The following is a 25,440-nucleotide window of genomic DNA, read 5'->3' as shown; positions in this document are numbered from 1 at the left end:
ATGCTGAAATTTGGCAAATCAACCTTGTTCAAGGGAATCAGGGCTAGGAGCAGCACTATTCAAATGCTTGGTCATTCTCCCATTCATTGCCCCTTTTAAGTTGCTCTTGGTCTGTTACTCCCCATTCCCCACTTGTTCTCACCTGGCCCATGGTCCATCCTTGAGAAGCAAAGGTGATGGCTCACTAGCTGACTCCATCCTGCTGACTGTGAGCTACATGAACTCTGTCCCAGGTTGTGGACAGGTTCTACTCTCTCCCCAACTCTGCTCCAAAGCCACAGTCATTTTCTCAGAAAGAGTCTGTGACCTGGAACTATTCCCCGGAACTGATCTCCTTTCTGGTGAGGTGCTTATAGCCATAGCCCCCGAGATGATCTCAGAAAAAGGGAGGTGATTAGAAAGAGGTAAGCAAAGAGGATGGGTACTGATATAGTTTGGCTGTGTCCTTACTCAAATCTCATCTTGAATTGCAGTTCCCATAATTCCCATGTGTGGTGGGAGGGACCTGGTGGGAGGTAATTGAATCATGGGGTGGATTCCCCCATGCTATTCTCTTGATAGCAAGTTCTCACAAGATCTGATGGTTTTATGAGGGGCCTCTCCCTTCTCTTTGCTCTCAGACTTCTCTCTCCTGCTGCCTTGTGAAGAAGGATGTGTTTGCTTCCCATACTGCTGTGATTGTAAGTTTCCTGAGGTCTCTCCAACCCTGTGGAACTGTGAGTCAATTAAACCTTTCCTTTATACGTTACCCAGTCTAGGGTATTTCTTCACAGCAGTGTGAGAATGGACTAATACCCAGGTTAGAATGAGGACAGTGCCCCATCTCCCTGCTCTCCATGCCCATTCTTTCCACCCCCACATTTCCCCTGCTGCCCGATTGCTCCACTCCTTTCTTTCTTTCTCCAAGTTTTCTAATTCACATAGGAATGAGTTCAGTCTTAGGTGCTTTCTTGCCCCATGATGAAAAGAGGTAGAGATGGAGGAGACAGATGAGAGTTATGTGATATAACTAATGGCTGCAAGTGTGATTTTCCTTGGGGACTTGGTTTTCCTGAAGGCAGGGGCCAAACAAGCAAGATTTAGTTCTTCAACTCACCCAGGATCACATAGCTAGTCGGTTTATCAGAGCTAGGACTGAAAACCACTTCTTCTTGGGGCTTCTTTTCCCTCCATGACAATATCTATCCTTGTGTTTTTAAAAGAAGATAGTTAACCGCACTGGTTTTGAAAACAAATCCAATCCACCCACGGGGTTTCCTTGCTGCTTTGTGCAGCCCTTGAGGCAGAAGATAAATAAACACAAAGTAAAAATAGGCTGGAGAGGAGGTGCTTGCTCTCTAAGAAGTGATTTTCAAGCTGTGGCTGCATTCTCTTCTCTTGGTCCCTGAGACCTGGCAGGTGGATGGGAGGAGGAGAGAGGTTCATGGGCAGGTCCCCTCACCTTGTGAGGGAAGAAGTGCTCTGGGGTGTGGTTGCAGACCAAGTTGAGTTGGCTGTAGGGATGAGCAGCAATGATGGGGTCAATTCCCACTGCCTTGGTGTTACCTCCGCAGGGGGTATCCCTGCTCTCCCAGCCCTGGGCAGGGGTCCCATCACTTGGTGTGGTAGTCCTTGAGCATCTTACCTAGACTTCTCCCCTGGGAGATGACAGTAGCTGGTTTCTAGAGAAAGCCCCATGTCCATCTTTTACAAAACTTTTTGTAAACTTCTGCTTTCTTCCTGAACATTCTAATGAGTTCACATAATCTACTTTCAACCTAAAATCACTTAGAATCTTCCCACACAACAATGCACATCTGCAACCACATTCTTATGAAAAGGTAGAGTCCTTACAGAGCACCTGCTGAGATTCCTGCTCCTCACCAACCAGATCCACTGTTCTTGCCCCACACCCAACCTCCCTCAACTGCAGTGGCATCCCCTATGTTCTCCAAATAGCAGTGCATGCTCCTGCTCAGGGCCTTTGCATTTGCTGTTTCAACTCCCTTTAAGTCCTCTTCTCAGATGTACTCTCTCTCTTTTTTTTGAGATGGAATTTCACACTGTAGCCCAGGCTGGAGTGCAGTGGCTTGATCTCAGCTCAATGCAACCTCTGCCTCCCAGGTTCAAGCAATTATTTTGCCTCAGCCTCCCAAGTAGCCGGGACTACAGATGCACATCGCCATGCCCAGCTAATTTTTTGTATTTTAGTAGAGGTGGGGTTTCACCGTGTTGCCCAGGCTGGTCTTGAACTCCTGAGCTCAGGCAATATGCCTACCTTGGTCTCCCAAAATGCTAGGATTGCAGGCATGAGCAATCTGAGCATTTTTTTCTTCTGAGATGGAGTCTCTGTCGCCTGGGCTGGAATGCAGTGGCGTGATCTCAGCTCACTGCAACCTCCGCTTCCTGGGTTCAAGCAATTCTCCTGCCTCAGCCTCCCAAGTAGCTGGGACTACAGACTTGCGCCACTGCACCTGGTTAATTTTTGTATTTTCAGTAGAGACAGGGTTTCACCATGTAAGCCAGGCTAGTCTTGAACTCCTGACCTCAGGTGATACACCTGCCTTGGCCTCCCAAAGTGCTGGGATTATAGGTGTGAGCCACCATGCCCAGCCCAGATGTACACCCTCACTCTCTCACCTCTTTCTGATCTTTCCTCAAGTGTCCCATCAAATGTTGCACTGCTCTGTCCCTCAGACTTCACCCCTTTTCCTGTCTTATTCTTCTCCACTGCACTTATTGTATTTGGCCATGATGCATTTTACTTATTTGCTTATTGTCTGTCACACTCATCCACCCTATGACAAGCTAAGTTCTTCCAGGTCAAGACTGTTGGCTGGTTTTGTTCACTGGTGCTTGAAAGAGCTTATTCCGTATAGTAGGAGCTCAGTACATGTTTACTGCATAAATAAATCGAGGCTTCTAGAACAGTCTAAAACTGGACATGGAGTCTTTAGATGGCTTCCTGCATGCAATGGGAGGCCTTCAGTAAGTAATCAGTGAGCCTCGAATATAAAAAGCTTCATTACTGTTGCAAATGCACTAGGGAAGACCTAGCCCAGGTTCTACACAAGACAGAAGCAGTAAGATCAGCTCCAAGCACAAGCAAAGTCAATGCTTTTTTCTTTTTTCTTTTTTGAGATGGGGTCTTGCTCTGTCACCCTGGCTGGAGTACAGTGGTACAATCAGAGCTCACTGCAGCCTCAAACTCCTGGCCTCAAGCTATCCTCTCACCTTCTCAGTGTTGAGATTATAGGCATGAGCCACTGTGCTCGGCCAGTCCTTTTTTTTTTTTCCACTGGTGCCTTCCATCACTCTTTTCTTTCTTTTATCCCTCATTACTTTGGACCAATGCTCGGCTAATCCACTAATCTTCTCTATGAAGTATTAAGTGATAAAGGCTTAAGGTGTTAGCATTCCCAGGAGTATTTATCCTTTAAAGAGAAATCTGGAAGACCAAAAGTTGGCCAGGATCAGAATGAATGAATCTCACCAGGTAGAATTTCAGATCCTGCAGATTTCAGGCTGGGGGCTCAATTTGGAATTCTTTGAATTACTGGCCAAGAACAGCAGGTCAGCTGTTTTTAAGCAACAAGACTGTAAAAATTGATCAATTAGAAGCCAAGGCAGCAAATACAGACATTGTCACTTCTCCTATATATCTCTCATTTAAACACTAGTAATAATAAAACCTTCCTTGCAACTTCCAAATTTCAGCTCACCTCAAAGCCAAATCTACCTTTATCTTTTTTTCCCTGAATTGCTGGGTTTTCCTGCTACCAGATCAAGATCTTCATTAATTACAACCCAATATCTATGGAAGGAAAAGCATCTGTACACACACAAACACACCTGCACACACAAGCACATACACACACATGTGCACACACACATACTTCAGATGCTCCTCCCAAATTCCATCCCCTTTTTCTTTATTAGGCACATTCGTCCTAATTCCCTCTTCTACCTGTCACCCGGTCCTCTGCTTGATTTGTATATTCAGAGCTATTCCAGGGACTGGAAAAAACACGGGTGGGAAGGACCCAAAAGACTCTTTACCAATCCACCCTGATGACCAGCTGACAATTCTCAAGGCCCCATGCCTACGAATAGGGCTAAAGAGGTTCATGAGAGGCGATGAAATTTGAGCTGAATTTTGAAGGTTGTGCAGAATCAACAGCAGCTGTCACAAAACCCTGTTTAGATCCCCCCTCCACACGCTCAGATAGCAGAAGGAAAAAACCTGCGTGCAGCCTCTTTCTCTTAATGCAATCTGGGTAAGCCTGCACACAAATCCCACACTCAGACAAAAATCTTCCATATCGCGTTCTTGAAACTGACTCTCCTTGAGACAGAACTGATCAAAATCTGAGTCCCAACCCTAGAGAGCTCATTTTGCCCAAATCCACACCATTCCCCAGACATGTCGATTACCCAACATCCTTAGCAGTTATTACCACTCAGCCACATTCCCTTTCAGGCCAACTCCCATCTCCAGAGCTTGCCTCCACCCAAGATCCTCCAACGAGAGTCAGTCTTTTCCAGTTGTCACCTCCCAGGCACCACCACTACGGTATTGCCAATCTTTCTGCCGCGGCATTTCATCCACTCTGTTCCTCTCTCCTAAGCAGTTTTGACTTTTTCAAATTCTTGACCTTTCTTCACCATTTTGGCAGCAAAGACGTGGTTCTGTATTCACAATCTGCATGGTAGGGTTATGGGAGGGATACAAAGAGAAAAAATAAGTTGGCACTTGGCTTCTGAATTTTAAGAGACACTTTGGAATTCATGGCAGAAGGAATAATTGAGGGGAAAAACATTGTTGAATATTAAAGCTGAGTTTCCTCTAGAACACAAAGTTTATGCCAAGAAACCCAGTAGATTTTGAAGAAAGCATGACAAAACTGGAGTGAGGTTTTCTTTCTGGAGAGGACATAAATATTATTTAATATGGGAGAAAGGAGATGGATAGTGTCAAACCCTAATGATCCTCTGAGATAAGAGCTTATACCCAGATAGGCTTGAGGGATGGGAAAGCAGAGATCTTAGTCTTGTTTTCTAAGACTGGTTGGGGAGGGAGCCTTGCTGATGGTTGGGGTGGGGAAGGACTGGGCACTCCAGTGAACAGCTGATTATTTTTCTGGGTGGCTGGGAATAGCTCAGGAGTGGCACTGACTGCCAGCTGACCTCCAGAGTTCCCATGGTTGGGAAAGAAGTAACAGTAGAAGGCAAGGCCTGAGCAATTCCTGCAACTCAGGCGGGATGCCAGGGTGGAGGGACCGACGTTGGACACGTCTGTACATTGATGCCAGCATAAATCCCTGATGATCAACGATCAGGTACCTCCCTATTGCCACTTGGAGCAAAAGCCTCTGGGAGCTTGGCTACAACCTTGGGGAGAAGATAGGGGGAGGGAGGAACATCTAACTGACAAAGAAAACCCCCAGAAACTGAGTTTTTCCTAAACTAAAACTTAAGCTTTCTGCCATAGGGCTAGTGTGAGCTAGAGATATAAATTAACTGGAAGCAAAATCAAAGGAATGTTGTCAGCACATGTGACCTCATGGCCTGTGAAATTTGGACCTACTGCATTATTCTTCAATAACTTTTAAAATAAACTTTTATTATTTATTTGTTTATTTTTGAGATAGAATCTTGCCCTGTCACCAGACTGGTGTGCAGTGGCATAATCTTGGCTCACTGCAACCTCTGCCTCCTGGATTCAAGTGATTTTCCTGCCTCAGCCTCCCGAGTAGCTGGGACTATAGGTGCACGCCACCACGCCCAGCTAACTTTTATATTTTTAGCAGAGACAGAGCTTCACCAAGTTGGCCAAGATGGTCTCTATCTTTCGACCTTGTGATCTACCTGCCTCAGCCTCCCAAAGCTGGGATTACAGGTGTGCACCACCGCGCCCAGCCGTAATCTTTTATTTTAGGATAGACTGACATTTACAGAAAACATGTGATGTCAGTACAGAGTTTCCATATATCCTACACCAAGTTTCTTTCATTATTAGCATCTTTTATTCGTATGATACATTTCTCATAATTAAAGAAGCAATGTTGGTCTATTGTATTGACTAAAGTCCGTATGTTTTTCAAATTTTCTTAGTTTTTACCTAATGTTCATTTGTGGTTCCGGGATCCCATCAAGACACTACATTGCATTTAGTCAGCCTGTGTCCTCAGGCTCCTCTTGGCTGTGACGGTTTTCCAGACTTCCCTCATTTTTGATGACCGAGGCAGTTTTGGGGAGTACTGGTCTGGTTGTTTGTAGAATGTCCCTCAGCTGGGATTCATCTACTGTTGTTCTTATGATTGAATTGGAGCTATGGGTTTTTGAGAGGAAGACCACAGAGGTAAAATGCTGGTCTCATCACATCATATCAAGGCTACATACTATCAACATGCCTTCTTGCTCCTGCTGTTCACCTTGACCACCTGGCCGAGGTAGTGTTTGTCACATTTCTCCACTGTAAAGTTACTGTTTTCCCCCTCCTTTCCATTTTGTATTCTTTGGAAGGAAGTTACTATGTGCAGTTCACAGTTTAAGGGAGGGGAGTTCCAGTCCATTTTATGGAGGGCACAGTAGCTACATAAATTATTTGGAATTGTTCCCAAGGTATTTACTTAACCCCACTGATTTACTTAATTTTTAAGTGTATGTTATATATTACTTAACCCCCCTTATTTGCTTAATCATTTATTCACATCACTATGGACTCATAGATATTTATTTTATACTTTTGGTTATAATCACATTCTGCTTTATTTTCTTGCTCGAATCGATTCAGCTTTGGCCACTGGGAGTACTTTCAATTATCTCCTCTGTCCCTTTGAGGTACCCCCACCATTGCTGTTGTTGATTAAAAACATTTTTTTTTTCCCCGCTGGGTGCAGTGGCTCATGCCTGTAATCCCAGCACTTTGGGAAGCTGAGGCGGGTACATCAGAAGGTCAGGATCTTGAGACCATCTTGGCCAACATGGTGAAACTATTTCTATTAAAAAAAAAAATACAAAAATTAGCCGGGTGTGGTGGTGGGCGCCTGTAGTCCCATCTACTCGGAGGGCTGAGGCAGGAGAATCACTTGAACCCAGGAGGCAGAGGTTGCAGTGAGCTGAGATGGTGCCACTGCACTCCAGCCTGGCCCCGTCTCAAAAAAAAAAATTTTTTTTTTCATGGAGGGGAGCAAATTCCTTACTCCTAGGCACAAGGTGTTCCAGGCGCACCTTGAATATTCCTGTCCAGGTGCTAGAATCAGCCAAGGAGCTCTGGTTCCTTTTATTAGAGAATGGTATTAAACGCAAGATCAGAGCGCTAGGTGTGCTTGTTGCTACAGAGTGTTGTTTCTAGGCCCACTCAACTGACAAAGCAAGGCGACACATGTATGTGTTGCAACCTGTATCTACAAATATCTACATAGGCTCATTACACATATGGATATATAATATAGGTATAGACCTAAACATGAGTCCAAACCGATGTCTCCAACTCTAATCCTGTACCACAAAGATCACTCTAGCCTCTTCCTGTCTGTAACTTCCCACTCCAACGGTGAAGATCTGATGGCCAGCGTTCACGTTTTAATATTTGTCTATTTTCAGTATACTCGTGCGGTGGTTTCATCACCCAGTTGTTTTTCATCTCTCTTGTTTCTGTCAGTTTCCTCCGGCACTGGATCCTTTAACCTCTGATACCCATTATTTCACTCTCCTTGTACCCAGGGCATAGGCGTTTTGAACTAAAATATTCGTCCCACGCTGGATTGACAAGGATCTTCTGCAAAGGAACATTTCTTTTGGCGTCCCCAGCTCCCGTCATCTTCCCCATTCATTCCGGCGGAGTAAGGGCGGAGGAGCCGTGAATCCGAGGTTCGGCAGCCGAAAGTCCCCTGGGAGACAGGGATTTCCCAAGAAGAATCCCATTTTACAGGAGAGCTTTGTACCGTAGGAATACCGTGGCCTCCAGGACTGGAGCAGATAACCTGTTTTCAGGCCCTCTATGTTCACTCCACAACTATTAAGAAGCCCCCTCCCCGAGCCAGGGCCAGCGCCGCGCCTCTGACAGAGGCACCCGCCCCGGCCCGCGTCACCCAGCCCTGCGGGCGAGCGGGCGAGACGACGAAACGCCTCTGTGCTCGGGGGACCGCGCTCTGCTACAGGAGCCAGCGCCCCGCTTGGGGGCGCAATGCTGGGCCTGAAAAAGTCCGCCCCAGCTGGTCACAGCCTTTCTGCTCCTTCCAAAACTTGGCGCTGCCCGGGTGAAGGAGACCGAACCGAGCCTAACGCTCCCGCAGTCTTCGCGCTGGGCCCTGCGAGCTCACAGCTGCTCATCGCGGCCCCGCCCCTCCCAACAGGCCCCTCCCCTCCCGTCAAGCTCCGCCCACCGCCGAGCCCAAGCTCCGGCCCCTGACGAGCTTCGCCGGAAATTCCCGAAGCCCCTCTTTTTTTCCCTTCCTCTCGGTTCCCTGCTCTCCCTTTTCCTTTCACCCGGGTTCCCTCTGCCGTGATTTCCCCCTCCCCCTCCTTCCTTCCCCATTGAAATCAAGATGGAGGCTCGCGGCAGCCGCCGGCGCCCGTGATCCCGGAGCTCCTGCCGGCCACGGGCCCCCGCCCTCGCGACTGTGTGCCCGGGCGGCGCGCGCTGCTGTCCGCACTCCGGCAGACGCCGCGGAGGCCGTGGCTCCGCGCCCCCGCCCCGCAGCCGGCTCGCGGGTCCCGGGCGGAGTCCCCGTCTATGTGGGCGCGCTCCTCGGGCCGAGCCGCCGCCGCCGCCGCCCCCCGCTACCCCCGGGCTCTGCGTCCGCGCGCCGGACGCGGGCAGCTGGGTGCTCGGCGTCGCCAGGCCCAGCGCGGAGCGGGCGGCGGGCGGCGCTAGGGGCGCGGGGCCCGAGGCGGGCGCGGTCGCGGGCGCCGCCGCAGCCATGAGCGGCAGCAGCGGTGGCGGCGGCGCCGCCGCCCCCGCCGCGTCCTCCGGCCCGGCAGCGGCGGCCAGCGCGGCGGGCTCGGGCTGCGGGGGCGGTGCCGGCGAGGGGTCCGAGGAGGCGGCCAAGGACCTGGCCGACATCGCGGCCTTCTTCCGATCCGGTGAGTGCGACTGCGGCCGAACCGCCCGGCGCCGCTGCCGCAAGGGTTCGACCGATCCGCCGCGGAGCTGCCCAGCTCCGGCCACCGCGCGCCGGTGCCCGCCAGCCCGTCCGTCGGTCGGGGCCCGCACGCTCCCGCCCGGGGCCACTGCTCTTCTGCGCCGGGGCTGCGGGACCCACACACGCGTGTCCCGCTGCCCGCGCAGCCCGGCGCGCCGCGGCTCGGCCCGAACGCCACCACCTCGCCTTCCCTGCGCCCGCCCCTAGTTCCAGGGCAGAATCCCCGGGTCTCCCGCTCCCGGCGGTCGCGGCTTCGAGGGTTGGGGCGCCGGCTCTTTGTCTCTTTCGCCGGAGGACCGAGGCGGCGGCGGCAGAGATGGCGTGGGCGGAGGCTCCTACCCCGGAGGCCGAGCGGATGAGGCCGGAGCCGCTCCGGGCCAGGAAATTGGTCTCTCATCTGTGCCTGTCTCTGGCCGATGGGTACCTGGACCCTCCTCGACCCCATTAGCAGCCGGGTTTCTTTGCTCTGCCCTCTGACGTGTCATCTCCCCGGCCTCGGTCTTCACTTCTGTGAAACGGGGCAGTCACCGTATTCACTGCCCAGGGATGGGGGACGGTGGCCGAGCTGAAGCTCGGAGGGCGGGAAGGCGAGGTGAGCCATTGTCTCTGGGGGCGGCCCGGGAGGCTCAGCTGGGAACGTGGCCCCGGAAGGGGCCGGCACGGGGCTGGGGCTCGCGGGGCACTGCGTGGGTGGCTTGGCGGTGGAGGCAACGCGAGGTGGCCCTGAGTCCACCTCGGCGCGGAGGGGGTGGCCGCGGGAGAGGCGCGCGTGGCCACAGGTCCGACCGCGGGAGGGGCACGCGGTGTGCGGCGCAGGGGGCGTGACAGGGCGTCCCGGGTACCCCGGCGGCGGCGCCTCCTCCCGCCCCGGCCCAGATCCCGCGCGAGCCGGGCCCGCGTCCCCGCGTCCCGCGTCCCCGCGCCCAGTCCAGTCTGCTCGTGCCTCGGCTGAGGAGCAGCAGGAAGAGGCGGCGGCGGGGGTGGCCTCGGGGCCGGCATCCCGGAGCGCAGTCCTCAGCGGGCCGGGCGCGGGGCAGGGAGGATGCAGACTCCGCGTTGGAGAGCCGAGGAGAGCTGTCCAGGTCGGGCCCTGGAGAGGCGGGCGGGCGAGTGCGGGGTGCTGGTGGTGACCCTGGGGAGGACGGCTGGGCTAGGGACATCGACGGGCCGGGGGAGTGGCCCTGCGCTGGGGAGCGCCCGGGAGGCCGGCGGCTCACGCTTTTCCGTGGCCTCTGAAAATCACCTCCGCAGATTCGGTGAGATCTGTTTGACAATCCGGGTCACAAGGAGCAATTGCACCGGGAGGGCGATGGTGAGAGGCAGAAGTTAGCAGTGCCAGTAGATACCTGGCTTATTACTGTCTTGCCTAGGTTGTCTTGATCTTTGCTAGGCGGAGTTATTTTTTATTCATTTTAGCAGATTGGTTGGGGCTGAGAGTGACACAGCCGACTTTCCAGTGTTAGGTTGGGGTTAATCTACTCCCCCGGGCTCGCTCTCCTTGTGAGGTCCCTGCAGAAAGCAAAGGTTTAGGAAAACATGAACTCCTTCTAATGAAAGCCACTCTCCTTTTTTTTTTTTTTTTTTTCTTTGGTGCGACTGTCCGGGTAGAGCAGCCCGGTCTTACCTCTTAATAGGAGAACTGGGACGTATTCCCTTCATGCCCTGAAGCTAAAGTCTAGCCTGTCTTCTTTTTCTCTCTACCACCTGTCACAGAATAATAGATTCTGTGCAGAATTCAGCTCCTTTCTGTTAGAAAGGGTTTTCTGCGTTGGAGATGGAATTTTTGGTGCTTGTGAGACCAGGCTTTTTTACATCTCTATTATGCGTAGTAGAAAAATCACTTCTGCTGCTGCTAAGCGCCCTCCCTAAAAGATACTGAAGACTTGCTGCCTGTCCGCGTGGCTCTTGGCTTTGCCTAGGTCTGTGCTGCCTTCGCTGCCGGGGCTCCTGTTCATGTTCCCTTTGGGTCAGAGCCAGGTAATGTTGCTCATTGGCTTGTTCCTTTCTCCCTTCCAAACTTAACTTTTTAGTTGTTTCATTTAGAACCAGGAGTCAGGGCAGAACTTAAGTGGACATCAGATACAGCATCCCATTCCGGGGGTAGCCTAGAACGTCTTTTTAAAAGTGAAACCTACTTTGGGCAGCTCTGAGTCCCTGACCTAGATCTTGGCTCTAGCATCTAGGCCAGTGATGCCTAACAGGGGGCAGAGAGGGGCCATTCTGTTGGATGGGTGGGGGTGGGTGTGCGGTGGGTTCTGAACAGTCAGGGCAGACCAGGCAAGGAGACTGAGGTGAATGGAGCGGTCAGATCTATCAGAAATCTCACTTCCTTTACTGAGACGCAGAAACATGGCAAAATAGGTTCTCATTGACAGGGGAGGACAGATCAGGGTGTGTTTTTGAGCCTGGCACTAAAAGTGCCAACCTGACTTAGACAGAGGCTTTCCATTGGTTGCCTTTCCTTTCTCAGCCCTGAAACTGTTTGGCTGCCTGATTTTCTTTCCTTTTTAAAATTCCTTCTCGTTGCCTGCATTCGACTTCGTCTTTGTTGTCACAGATTGAAAACTAATACCTGTGGTTGGATGAAATAAAAAGAGAAGACTTTAATAGAACTTTTAAACAATTAAGGGGAGTTCAGAAATAGAGTGAACAGTCTTGTGAGTTCTCCATTACTGGAAGTGCTCACTTCCACTAGCACTTCCGTCACCTGCCAGAGTTTGGAGCTGGGCTCAGGGGACAGTACCCCTGCCCTGAAGAGGGGTCCTGCAGATGATCTTGGCGCTCTTTCCCTTTCCCTGTGGACTCTGGTTCTTTCTGAGCCCCCAGTGCGTAATCATTGTTCTCCACTGTTCTTTAGGTAGTTCAGGGCTCCAGCGCCATCGTGGTCCTTCCGCTTTGCTCAGCGTCCACCCAGGATTCACCTCACCCAAGGTCTCACTCCCCATGCTGTCATTTCGTTCTCTGCTCAGGACCTTGGCACTCCCTATTCATTTTGATGATCCTGATCACCTATTTATAGACCTGGCATGAAGCAGGCAGGCCAATTAGTGTTCAAGTGGATTGAGTTGTAATAACATGAGTCAAGTCCTGGTGCTTGTGTGTTAGCAGCTGAGAGATTTTCTGCAGGTGTTAGTGAATTTCCAACTTCACTTTTCTTCTTTGCACAGAGCTCAGCACAGTAAAACATTGCAATACAAAAGCAACATACATATATATATATATACACCACAGAAATGAGCTAGTCTTGTTTTAATTTTATTTTGCAGATGAGGAATCAGACCTTGGGAGGTTTCATGACTTGCCCTCTAGAGTGGAACTTGGGTAGAGCTAGATTCAGCCGAGAAGCTTGCCCTGGTCTCTGGTGCTCTTTTCTGGGCGCTTCTCATAGCCAGGATGTTGCTTACATTAGTTCTCAACCCCACTGGGACCAATCATTTTTATTGCCAATCTATTTTGGGGCTCTGTTCTTGTGGCAATAAATCATTCTTTCAGAGCTCCCTATTTAACCTTGCAAGAGAGAGTGTGTGTGGTGGGGGTGCTTACATAAATGCATTATTTTTAACCTGCCTGGCATGCTTTAGGTTGGCGTTAAACGAATATGTGGAGAATAAAGGTTTGTGGTTATTCTGAAGCATCATGTCCTGTCGTGCTGGGTTTCTTTCGTTATTAAGTCTTATTCTGGATTCTTCCTGCAGCCCCTCTTTTTCCAGGGAACATGTGAATCAAGCCTGTTACTTAGGGAGAAGCACATCTACCTTTATGTGTTTTGATATGACGGTTTCCTTACGGAGTATCAAGGGAAGCTTTTCTTCATATTTATGCCTTTTAACGCCACTTAGGTAGTTGGCCCAGGTTTGCTGTGCTGCTTTTGTTGATATTCAGTATCCTGGCAGCTTTGGTCGTTGTGAGCACCAGTAATGATTGTATTATGAAGTAGGTCCTTGTTACCTTCAATATTTAGAAAATGGAAGCTGAAAGAAATGTAATTTGATAGTGCATGTTGCTTTTTCCTTTTTAGGTGGCATAGTCAGTTTTAGAGGAAAGCAAGGAGATTTCTAAAAATCCCGTAAGTGACTTTCGAGAAATCAAAGAAGTGCAATAAAGTCATCATTGAAAGAAGCTTGTCATTGAGACCTTGTAAACCAACGTATTGATATGGGATATTGTATTTTTTCCCTTTGCAATTTAACTAAGATTCAAATGAAGATTTAAAGAAGCCATTTTCATCATTTAAAGGTTTCATCAAGATTTAAATGAAGTCGGTGATGGTGTTTAAAATGAAGCATGTGGTTTAAATATGTTTCTAAATGTTTGCTATAAACAGGTAATTTCAGCGGTCTTTTTTGACCTTTTAAATGTTAGGATAAATTTGGGATTTGTTCTGAATTGCAAGTGAAAAAGATGTGTTTGAAGCTGTCATAATCTTAAGTTTGCTGTATTCAGTATTTACTCTAAGTTTATTTACTTGACTATTGAGAAAATAAAATTTTATCTCATATCCTTGGCAGAAATCCAGAGAAAAGTCAAATTCTTAGTCAATAGCCACACTTTACTGCCTAGAAAACTCACTGATGTTGTAGGGATGAGCTGTGTTTTACTACAGAAAGCAATGATAACACCCCCCACCTTCCTCCTCAGTTCTATAATGAATTGGTTTTTATTTTCTTAAGTGCATTGTCTTGACAAAATTTGAACAGAGCACTGGCAGGAAAAACAGTAGTGACTCCCTGGACAGTGAAGACTTGGATTTGAGGGAGAATCCCTGTGTATTCTGGTGGAAGGTGGGTGCTCTGAACTCCTCTTCCCGTTTCTTCCAAGTACTCAGCTGAGTAGACTTGGCTAAACTGACAAGAGTGATGGTGTGGTTGGCCTGGTGGATGGAGATGCTGTCTTGTAGATCTTCTCAGCCCCATTTTAATTCGTGGGCTGCAGAGTCCAGGCTGGCCCCCAGTTGGAGCAAAGGGTAAGCAGGTGGTTAGACGTGCAGCCACATGGTTCTCTTTGCCCTATTCCAGTTCTGCTGATGTGCTGTTCAGTGGGTCACCGGGAGAGGGAATGAACAGGGAGACTTCCCATGACCCTTGCACTTAGGAATTCTGGCCTCTGATACTCAGCGGGAGCTGTTCTGTGAATTCCTATCGCGGTACCTCTGAACTGAGGGGAAGGGAGCACAGACGAGTGGGCAGAGAGGTCTGTGGGGCCCTGTGTGCCACTGCCTTCCGGCTGTCACACCTGGACCCCTGGTCTCTTCACACTGTGCCCACAGAACAGGCCTTTGCTCTCACTGCCAGGGTGCCCAGCTCCCTGCCAGCTCATAAATCTCAAAGGGAGATACCTGGCTAGACCCTCCAGTGGGGCCTCCAGCCTTTGGATGTTACTGAGCCTTCTGTGCAGACTGTCTTGCTTTTGGGAAATCTTGTTCGCAGGTTTAATGGTTAGTAAGTGCATAAGCACTTATTTTCACTTCGCATTCACTCATGGAAACACTTAATTTGCTTACTGAATCGTTGCACTGTTACCTTAATTTCCTCTTTTCTGTCCCTTCTCCACATAAGGAAGGCCCTTGAAACCCAAATTACTAACCACCTGCCCTCTGGGAAAGGTTATTTGTGGGGAGAGAGAGCAAGCCAGAATGAGGCTATGAGCATGGGGCGGAGGGCGTTGAGCCTCTGAGGCTTCTCCCTGTGCCACTTGCAATGGGTATATTTGATTTGATGACAGGGGCTGTGGAAATGTAAAACCTCATTTTGGTGATGAACATATTTGAGTTTTAGATTACTGGCTGTTGTTTTAATTAGCCACGTATCTACTCTTGTCTGGTGGGGAGGATTGCAGACTAGTCTAGAGCTGGTGTTTTGGAAGCATCTTCCTATTTGGGCTTTGTCATAAATTAGTGCATTTTAGCAGTTACACTGACAGAGAAAGCTTCGTGAAAACTTAGTCAACACAAAGACTGGATTCTAGGTCTAGGGTACTTTGGCTTCTTGGTGTCCATGTGGGTCCATCAGGCTTGTTTTCTCACAGTCTGTGGCCCTGCTGTGGACAGGGATGACTTGCAGGAGGTTTCTGTTGGGGAGGGGTTCCAGGAAGAAGGTTAGTCCTGGCCACTCTGTGGACCCCTTTCCTGGAAGGAACAGGAGCTGGTCCTGCTCCATTACTGTGTTGCTGTGGAAAAGGCCAAGGGGGCCCCTTGCTGTGTGTCTGCTGTTAGCATTGAAACTGTGTAGGTGTGAATAGATCACAAACTATAGTATAGCCATTACATTAATGTTGAGTAAAAGAAGACAGTCTCAAAATGCTGTATATTGTATGAGTCTGTTTATATGACACTGGCAAAAAGACAGAACCGTGGTGACAGAAAACAGATGGGCGTTGATTGCTAGGAATTGAGGGGTGGGGAAGTGTGGCTACCAGGGGGCAGGAGGCTGGTGAAGGATGGGGAACTGATTTGTATCCTGGTTTTGTCAGTTACATGTGTTAAAATTCACAGACCTGCACACACACACACACACACACACACACACACACACAGTTTCGTTGTATGTTATTTTAAAATGTGACATTAAAAAAAGGCTTACAATAAACTGGGAGAAAATCTATTAAAAATCAAAGAATTATATATTTGTAATTAATGAAGGGCTGCCTCAAGTCACTAAGACAAGACAATCGGGAAAGAAAATAGGCAGACATTTCAAAAAATTGTGAATGGTCAAAAAATAAATATTCAGCCTTACTAGTAATCAAGGAAATGCAGGGAGAGACAATGATATCAACAAAAGCCAAAGCTCAGATAAGTAATTTTTCTCTGAGCAAACTTGAACAAAATTGAGTTATTTTGGGAAGATTTTTATATTGATTTGAAAGATAGTAATACTCGTTGTGTTCATACTTTGCTGTGTAGGACCTAGCTTATAATTTGGCAGGGGTAATCTAGTGTAACGTTAAAGATAGATGGGGGGAATAAAGATTCTTTCCTGGAATTCTGTAATACGTGTTAACTTGGAAATCCATCTGACATATAAGTCAAATCTGCAAACTTAAAAGACAATAATCTTTAGCTATGGACAGTTACCTTTTTGCTGCTTCAAAATTTCCCACTCCTGTGATTTGTGCTGCTGTCCAGATCAAAGATGACAAGTAGCACATGCAGGCTGAGCCTCAGCGCGTCACAGTTCCTGGGGCTGAAGGAGGAGCAGTTTCATTTGGAGGCCTTTGTTCCTACATTAGTGTCTATAGGAGGTCATTTGCCCTCTGTTCTGGGGCATTTGTGTACATAATTGACAGCTACCTATTTCACAGTCTTGACAGTTAAATAAATAAATTTATGAAGTGTTAGCCCCACCTACTTAAGAATCATCATAAAATAAAGCTATACATGAACTTGAGAAAAACACAATTCAAATTTAAAAGCATACTCCTCAAATATTTTTAGATGGGGTTTGTTGATGCCTGGTTTTTCATGGTGGGTGTTGGGTATGTATGTATGTATGTCTTGGAAAGTCACAAAATACCCCACTTTGGAATTCTATGGAACAGGTGGTTCAGTGCAAGAAGGAATGAATATATCGGAGACTAATATTTGAAATCTATTTTCAAAGAACTTACGTTTTCTAGTATGTATGGAGTGACAGTATAAATGACATGAATGCTTTAAGGCAAAATGTTTCAGTTGTAATTTGAAAATGATGCATGTGAGAAGCTGTTAAGATGTTGGTCACAACAGTGTTTGTGTATAAATGGATTTCCATTGTTTATTCATTTTGCTTTACTTCCTCATATGTTGGCCCACCCACTTTTCCAAATTCACAATGTTTCCTTTCTTTATGGCTGCTGCCATTGAGGGATACCACTGATACCTGTGAAAGGGCACTGTTTGGCATTTGCATTCTGAAAGTTTTGATTTTCTTATTTGTGTTTACTTTTTTAGTTCATTCTTGTTCTGCATGACAGATATGCCAGGGCCTGCAGAATACCATAAAAATTCTGTGGTTTTTTTGGATAACTTTATTAGTTTAAGTTTTAAATGATAAGGAGCAAAAACTGCAATTCCTCTATTTTTTATTCTGAAGCCACCACACAAACATGGAAAAAATGCTTTGACTGTAATTATTTTCACCTAACTAGCTTCACACAATAAAATCTCTAAAGTTTAAATTGCCCAATATTGTGTCATCCAAATAACTAGAATAAATCCTTCATCAGTCTAATAGTAAACAAATAGATTTTTTATTTGTAGGTAGCTTTTAAAAAAATTAAAATTCATTATGAGAAATTCTTCCCAGCGTTCACTGCCCTTTTCAGTACCAGAGCAATGAAAGCTGGCATGCAAGGGAGTGTTACTAGCTCAAAAAAAAAAAAAAAAAAAAAAAGGCAAACCCAGATGGCACAGGGGCAGGATGTATTTCACACTTCTAAGAGTCACTTCACCTCCATCTAAATTTTGTTGCACGTATCCTAGTATGTCTTGGGTCCAGAAGCCTGGAGAACGGGTGCTAATTTGATGGTTTCAGGCTGTACCTTTTACTCACATGCCAGTTCAGATCAGTGCATCCTGATGGGTTGCCCGTAGGAGAGCAGCTCTTCATGGGAGGGGCTTCGCTGTAGAGTTACTGAGTGTCAGAATTTTGTTACTTAGTCAGTGTACATATTACTTTTCCAATACTTAATTGCAGAATTTGCCAGATTCATTGTTAGGTCTTTCTCTCATACCTCATGGCATTGTTCAGTAGGTCCAGCCTCAACTCCTCTGGGGGCTGCATTCTCAGTAAGGTTCGGCCTGTTTGTAAGATGGGACCTGTCCTCTGAACCAAAGAGCTGGAGGCCTTTGAAAATCCATGCAAGACTGAGGTGCAATCACATAGAGTTTCTGTGATAAAGGAAACAGATAACAGAGTGGACATGGAGCCTTTGGAAAGTAGGATGGCAGTCTTGCAAGAGCCCACCCCAGTCCATGCTTGCCATGCCCTTGTTATCTTCTAAATCTTTAACAGCAGCTGCCGGGATGCCTGTCACTGGGAGTGAGATAACACCTTTGGAATTGTGCTCCGGAGGAAAGTAAAATAAGTGCATCTGCAGAGTAGTAACCTGCTTGCAGTGTCATAGGATGAGATTTAAAATACTGTGTTTATTTCCTTTTCTCCCGAAGCTATTAGTGCCATCCTGTCCTTTAAGAAAACCTGGTAAAATCTCCCTCTTCACTGTTACCTCTGTGTTGCCGCCACTGGTTAGCATCTGAGGGCCTGTACTTTCCAGGCATTGTGCAGAGTGTTTGATAGACTTTGCCTTGTGTAGATGCAGCTCGCTCTCCTCCAGCAAGTGGATGCCATTCCCGGGTTGTGGATGAGGATGTCTGCTTCTGGTAGGGCAAGTGACCTGCCTGCTCCATTTGACTCTGCTTGTGATGGCCTGAGTTGGAATTTAAGCCCAAGGATTCCAGATCACAAAGCCCTTTGCCTGCACCTTCCCTCTCCATTGGAGGGAGAGAGTAGACATGACCCCTCCTCTATACAGCATCCCACTGCCAATCCTTAAAATTGAATTTCTGTGTACTTGTGTGTCGAGGATCAAAGCTATAATTTACAAGCCTCACACCAAATAAAAGTTGAGTGAAAGATTCCAGGCTATAGCAAGTATTTTTGTCATGTTGGTTTGGGCCCTGTAATTTAATTTCTGTGCCTTTCCCCTTCTCACCTAATTAAAACTGATGTTACCTTTTACGTCAATAACCCTAGCAGTCCCAGCTTTCCAGTGGAGGCAGGTTGGCTCTGTTGAGTTTTACAGGCTCCCCCGGCTCACAGTCTGGGGAGAAATCCTGGTAGAAATGTTGGCCCTCTTGTTTTCTTGGCCGTCTTGACTTGGACTTAAGTGTTGGATAGGAAATCTCTGTGGCCGTTAATGTTGGGGAGGGGAGTATGGGAAGGGCAGGGAGACGCTGGCCAGGGAGGGAGGTTTCTCAGCCCTTGCTGTGTGTGACACATTAGAACACTATCAGGGCTTCCTTTCTAACTTAGGAAAGGAACGGCCGGCTGGGGAGTGGGAGGGGCAGGAGGGAGGCCACTGAGCTGCTTTTTTGGGGACGGTTTTATGAAGTGGGTGTGGTAACTCCCGGGTTTGCTATATATAGCTGTTCTGTTGCATCCACTCATTTTTTTGCTGTTATTCATCAAAATGTGCACGTAGATGACATTTAGTTGGGGGAAGCAGGGTCATTTCCTTCCCACTGTCTTAGGCACGTGTTCTAGACCGTTCTGTTTGTGGGTTGCATTCTCGGCAGCCACACCTCATGTGACCCCCTCACAGTCGATGGTATGATTTTATGGGATGCTTGCTCAGGTTTATGCCCACAGAAAACTTCTAAGCTGTTGTTTTCCAGCATCATTTCCACACTGGGAATATGCCCTGTTTTTTTCCGTAACTCCACGTTTACTTTGGAGTTTGAATATTTCACTCAGGGTGATTGAAATGCTGGTCTCTTGAAGGCAGGCATAGTATAATCAGAAGGCATACTGTGCTCTAAACATTTACAAGTTTCACTTCCTCCTAGTTTGCCCTAGGAGTTTCTAAAACTTTCAAGGTTTTACATTTTTTGGTAATTCTTACCTTTTGAGAATTTCTAGAATTAAAAGGATTGGTCTTTAATGTAAGACCCTGGATTGCTTTGACCTGATACTGTAGTATATCTTTTATTTTAAACTAATAAAGGTGATACAAAGCTCAGGTCTGAATTAACTTAGTTGTATTATGATTTTGCTTTGTAGTTTTTGGTCTTTTAATTTGTCCATGTCTTAATTGTGGATTACATCTAAAGTTATTTCGGAGGGGCTAAACTTTGTTTTGAGAAGGCAGAGCTCATGCTCAGAGAAACAAGAACAGTCTCAGATGCCCAGTTATAAGTATTTTACCACTTTTGCTTTGTCTTCCTCTGTCTCTCTTTCTGGATATAGATAATTTACATATTATCTCATTTCTGAACCATTTGAGAGTTCCTTAACTCTATATAGTTCAGTGTGTATTTTTTAAGAGTGAGGACAGGTTCTTACATAATAATCATAATCAGGATATTAATTTTGATACAATATCATAATCTAAATCACTAACTTTAACGCCTTTTTATCAGTTGTATTAGGATGGTCCTTTTTGACAGTTAAAAAAAAAAATCGCGGTCCAGAATCTCATTCAGGACCATGCTGCATTCAGTTTGTCCTGTCTCTTTGGATTCCTTTAATTTGGAACATCTCCTCAGGCTGTCTCCCTTGTTACCCTGATAGTTTTGAAGATTACAGGGTGGTGATTTTAAAGACCACCCCTCAGTTTGGGTTACATGATTCTCGTGACTAGAATCAGGCTGTGCGTTTTTGGCCGAAGGGCTGGATCCTTTTCTGAGCATCATGTCTGGGAACATGTGATAACACTGAGCCACTGTGGTGATGTGCACTTTGATCACGTGGTTCAGGTGATGACTAGCAGGTCTCTCCACCCTCTTTGTCCCTTTGTCATTAGGTAGCATTTTGTGGGGAGATAATTTGAGGCTGTGTAAAATCCTCTCTTCCTCTCCTTCCTTTGATTTGCTAGTTGTAACATCCATTGATGGTTTTTACCTGAACCAGTTATTAATATGATGGTTGCAAAATGTTGGGTTTTTCTTTCTAACTTTGTAATTCCTTGTGTATTTAGTTGACTTTATACTGTAAGGAAGACATTTCCTTCTGTTCCACTTATTTATATAAATGTGGCCTCAGGGATTCGTATTTTATGCAGTGAGCTATGATCCGGTACTGTCACTTAGTTTGATGCTCTAATTGTGTAAGATTTGGCTAGTGGGAGCCCCTTCAGCCTGGCCCTTTTATCTCTTGTGACCTGTCTCCATCATTTCTTGGGAGTACTTTCTTACTTTTTGGCGCAATAAACTGTTCCAAGTGCATCCTGTACTTCTCTTGCCCCAGTGCTGGGATCGGCCATTTCTGCAAGGACCCCTTGGAGAAGTGGTTCATTTTAGTAGAGAATGGTATTTAGAAACATGATCTAGGCACTAAGCATGCTCCTTGCTACAGAGTTATCATTGCTTTTAGGACCGCTCAGTAGACAGAGCTACGAAGTGTATGCTTGTATGTGGCATATGCGTAGACATTAATTACACATATGCACACGTGATTGAGATCTCTTTATGTACCTATCTGTCAGTAATAAAAACCATGTGTTTATGCCCAGCGTCTCCAATTCCAGTACGGTACCACAGGGTGTGTTTTAGTCTTTCTTCTTCCGTATTTGTAATTCCCTTCTCTGGCAGTGAAAAACCTGGCTCCTTTAATCCTCCATGTCTCTACTTACTTACTCAGTCCTACAATAAGCAGAAAGTAATTTCAGAATGCTAACCCATACCATGGTGATAAATGAACCTCCAGCCCCAAGTTTAAACTGTTCAAATCAGCAGTTAGTGGTCAGCTTCTGTTCAGCTCAGTGCCTTGTCAGTTAGTTATCCAAACAAAACAGATGAAGTAATGCTCTGCAGTTCCCCTGGGGCATGTCTAAGAAAAGAGCTGCCAGACTCTATCAACAGCTTACTTTCTGGTGATGTCGAAACACAAAATGGAAAAATCAGGAGTCGCCAGAAAAGAAAGGGAGATTAATTTCTAATAGGTACAGTTTATAAAAGGGACACCTGTTGTGGGAAAGACAGTTTGTCATCTTCATCTGAACGTACAAATTGCCAAAGCAAAGAAATGAAAAGGAAAAATGTTGAGCCAGTGTGAATGGGTGTATAGAGGAGAATGGGTCAGGTGGACCTTTCTCAGGGATCCAGTACTTTATACAAGTGGGGGAAGAAGCTGAGTTCATGGATTGGAATAAGCTGAGTTATGACTTGAGAGACTGTTGATGACTGCCCTTCATTGACTAGATATTTCTTCCCAGAAACCACCTGCAGTAAATTCAAGGCAGCTATGTTTCTGCTTCAGTGCGGGATTTCTGGGAACTGACTTTACGTGCACTCAGTCCCAGAAATCATGGAACGGTGGGTGATAGCTTAGGATTTTATTTGTTCTTCTTTTTCTTTTTCCTTTTATTTTTCCCTTTCCTTTCCTTTCTCTTCTCTTCTTCTCTCCTCCCTCCTTTTCTCCCTTTCTTCCTCTTTTTTTTTTTTTTGAAACAGGGTCCTCTTTTGCCCAGGCTGGAGTACAGTAGTGTGATCTTGGCTCGCTGCAGCCTCTGCTTCTGGGCTCAAGTGATCCTGCCTCCACCTCCTGAGTAGCTGGGACTTCGAGCACATGCCACCACACCCAGCTAGTTTTTGTATCTTTTTTCGTAGAGATGAGGTTTCACCATGTTGCCCAGGCTGGTTGGTCTTGAACTCCTGGGCTCAAGCGATCCACATACCTCAGTCTCCCAAAGGGCTGGGATTATACATGTGAGCTGCTGCACCCAGCCTGTTCTGTGTTTTCTACATTAAATGATGACTTGGGGAGACAGTCTCAGTTTCATGTATTATGTTCTGTGCTGCCCATAAACATCCTCATGCTTGTTAGATTGTGTTCTGGAAAATTTGGCCTCTGTATTTCTAGAAACCCTTCCTATGATTACACATTTTAGCAAGAAAAATAATCATAATTTGCTTACTAATATTTTAATGGAGAAAGGCTTTTGAAATTAGGAAATCTGGGAGTAAAAAGTGATGACTAGGGGTAGTGAGAATGACAGCTAATAGGTCAAACATTCTGGGGAAAGTTTTTGGGTGTGATGGAGATGTTTTGGAATTAGATAGTGATGAGACTGGGTATGGTGATTTCCACCCATAATCCCAGCACTTTGGGAGGCCAGAGTGGGAGGGTTAAAGTGCTTGAGGTCAAAGTACTTGAGCCCAGCAGATTGAGACTAGCCTGGGCAACGTAGTGAGATTCAGTATCTACCAAAAATTTAAAAATTAGCTGGGCGTGGTGGTGTGCACCTGTAGTCCCAGCTGTGTAAGAGGCTGAGGTGGGAGGATTGCTTGAGCTGAGGAGTTTGAGGCAGCAGTGAGTCATGATTGCGCTGCTGCACTCTAACCTGGGCAACAGAGCAATGACACCCTGTCTTTAAAAAAAATAAAAAGAAGAAGAAAAAATCTTGTATAAATTTGTGATACATTTCAGATTTTGAAATAACTTCACTTATTGAGTGTTTCCTACGTATAAGCCACTTTTCATACCCCTTACAAGGTAGGCAGTGATAATCAGCATTATACCTGAGGAAATGGAACTCAGAGAGGATTTTAGCTTGCTCCAGATCAGTTGGCTGTTACGACTAGGTTACTATGTGCATGGTGGGTTCTTCGGAAGGCCGAGCCTGCCTGTGCTGGTGTCTCCTACTCTGACATGTGCCTCATACTGAGCGATTTGACTCCCACTCTTCCTTTTTTTGGTGTTAGAAAACAAAACAAAATCACCGCTGTTTGAAGGAGGGTATTGTGGATAAGATTTGAGCAGGTTTCAGTTGTGATTAGATGACATATTTGGAAATTTTGTAGAAAGCCCTGGGTTAACTTTTCAGGAAGTCTCAGTTGAAAAAAAGGAGAGGGACTTTGTTTCGCTGTATATTGTGTTAGCCCTGGTGGTGTCTTTTGAGATAGTGAAGAGCGTAGCTGAAGAAGTGGAAACTGATGATATTTTAGTTTTTATTGTTTTTTAAACATTCTGGGAAAGTTGAAGGGAGAGGCAACTTTCTGCTGTGCTTCTACTGAAAATGATCTTGACATTAAAAATTGGGGTTAATGTTTTTCTGCTAGTGTGAGTTTTATATTCTTGAATATTGGAGTCACCTCTGCTCACCAGCATATAGACCGACACATAGAGTACGCTGTTAGAGTCTAAAACAGAAACGGCATTAATTTGCATAAAATCACATATGCTCTGTTGCAATAATTTTCATTGTGCCTGTTTTAGAATTGAGACTTCATACAGAGTATTCCAGCTCAATTAAAAAAGAGACATCGCAGAAAGAAGAATTTGTGTGGCTTTGAAATTTATTTTGGGTACAGTCCCTGAAAGAGATGAGCCACTAAGGACTTTTGTTCTTGGTAGTGTTTTGAAACCTTTTCCCTGATTATATACATTAAGAACACGTAGAGCAGGTTGAGGTTGGTCTGCTGTGTAGAATGCCTGCAAAGGGACCAGAGTCTGTGGGAACAAGAGCCTCTTAGTGCAACGCCTCCTGCCAGGTGGTGACCTTTTCATGATGTTTGGCCTGTCATCTTTGTTTCCCAGTTTCAAATGCCTGGTTCAGAATTACTTAGCACTTGAAGTGGTTTTCATCTTCAAGGGACTTTATGGACATTATTTAATATACATGACACTGCATAATGAATGAGCTGTTTATCCCTTGAGCAACGTTAACATGCCAGGTGCCATACAGCTGGAGATGGCAAAAATAATATTCTGTCCAGTGGGAGTTTATAGTCTAAAGAGGCAAGATGATTAGGCAGATTCTCTTCTTTTGGCCTCTTTTAAAAATGTGCTGGGGAATAATGTAGAAATTAAAATTATAAAAGATGATCAGCTAGCTCAAGTCTACCTAATTGAAATTGCCCTCAAGGTGAAAATGAAATTTGAGATGCTCTTAAAAAGACATCATGTATTAGCTCCCATTTATCACACATTTACTGGTACACAGGGTATTTTTCTTGCATTACAGGTGAGGAATTTGGTGAAGACTAGTGCAGCATTATTCTTAGATCTCTTTCCCTATTCGTTGCTTTCTGCCACTGAAACTTCTCTTTTTGTTTGCTTGGTCTAGGATGGTGCTTTGTAACCAAGGCCACATGTGAGGCCCAAACACACATTTGTTCATTCATTCATTCAGAGATGGAGTCTTGGTCTGTCGCCCAGGCTGGAGTGCAGCAGCGTGATTGGCTCACTATATCTTCTGCCTCCTGGGTTCAAGCGGTTCTCCGGCCTTAGCCTCCTGTGTAACCAGGATTACAGGCGTGCACTACCACACCTGGCTAATTTTTGTATTTTTGTAGAGACAGGGTTTTACCATGTTGGCCAGGCTGGTCTTGAACTCCTGACCTCCAGTGATCTGCTTGCCTAGCCCTCCCAAAGTGCCGAGATTACAGGTGTGAGCCACTGCGCCTAGCCCAAACACACATTTCTTAGTTGCAGATCAGCCTGTCTTTTGTAGCTGGGCAGACCTCCTGGGAAACTGGGACTTCTTGCCCCTGTTGGCCTGTGCAGCCCCCGTCACACACCCAGCTCTGTGACTTGTGCTTTTGTACCTGTACCTATTTGTGTTTGCTGTTCCCTCCTCTTCCTGGTTTCTTCAAACATCCTTTCCTTTGGAAAAC

General features: G+C 46.4%; 1 protein-coding gene across 7 annotated transcripts in view; it reads left to right on the top strand.

The window, feature by feature from the left end:
- Positions 1-8,508: 8,508 nt before the first annotated feature.
- Positions 8,509-25,440, top strand: part of TRIO (trio Rho guanine nucleotide exchange factor) — a 376,037-nt gene continuing 359,105 nt past the window's right edge. For 2 of the 7 annotated variants that reach the window (XR_013532357.1, XR_013532356.1), the window contains exon 1: positions 8,820-9,069. Coding sequence is in view for 4 of the 7 variants with exons in the window: in XM_035291759.3 (XP_035147650.2) it covers positions 8,907-9,069 (163 nt within the window). In the remaining 3 variants the exon portion in view is untranslated. Of the gene's footprint in view, positions 9,070-9,650; positions 9,721-10,053; positions 10,211-25,440 lie in introns of those variants that run through there. The other 5 variants (XM_035291761.3, XM_078365654.1, XM_035291759.3 and 2 more) reach the window with 4 other exon arrangements.

This window comes from Callithrix jacchus, chromosome 2 (assembly GCF_049354715.1).
Source record: "Callithrix jacchus isolate 240 chromosome 2, calJac240_pri, whole genome shotgun sequence".
In the NCBI taxonomy this organism is placed as follows: domain Eukaryota; kingdom Metazoa; phylum Chordata; class Mammalia; order Primates; family Cebidae; genus Callithrix; species Callithrix jacchus.
This window is presented reverse-complemented; position numbering and strand designations above follow the sequence as displayed.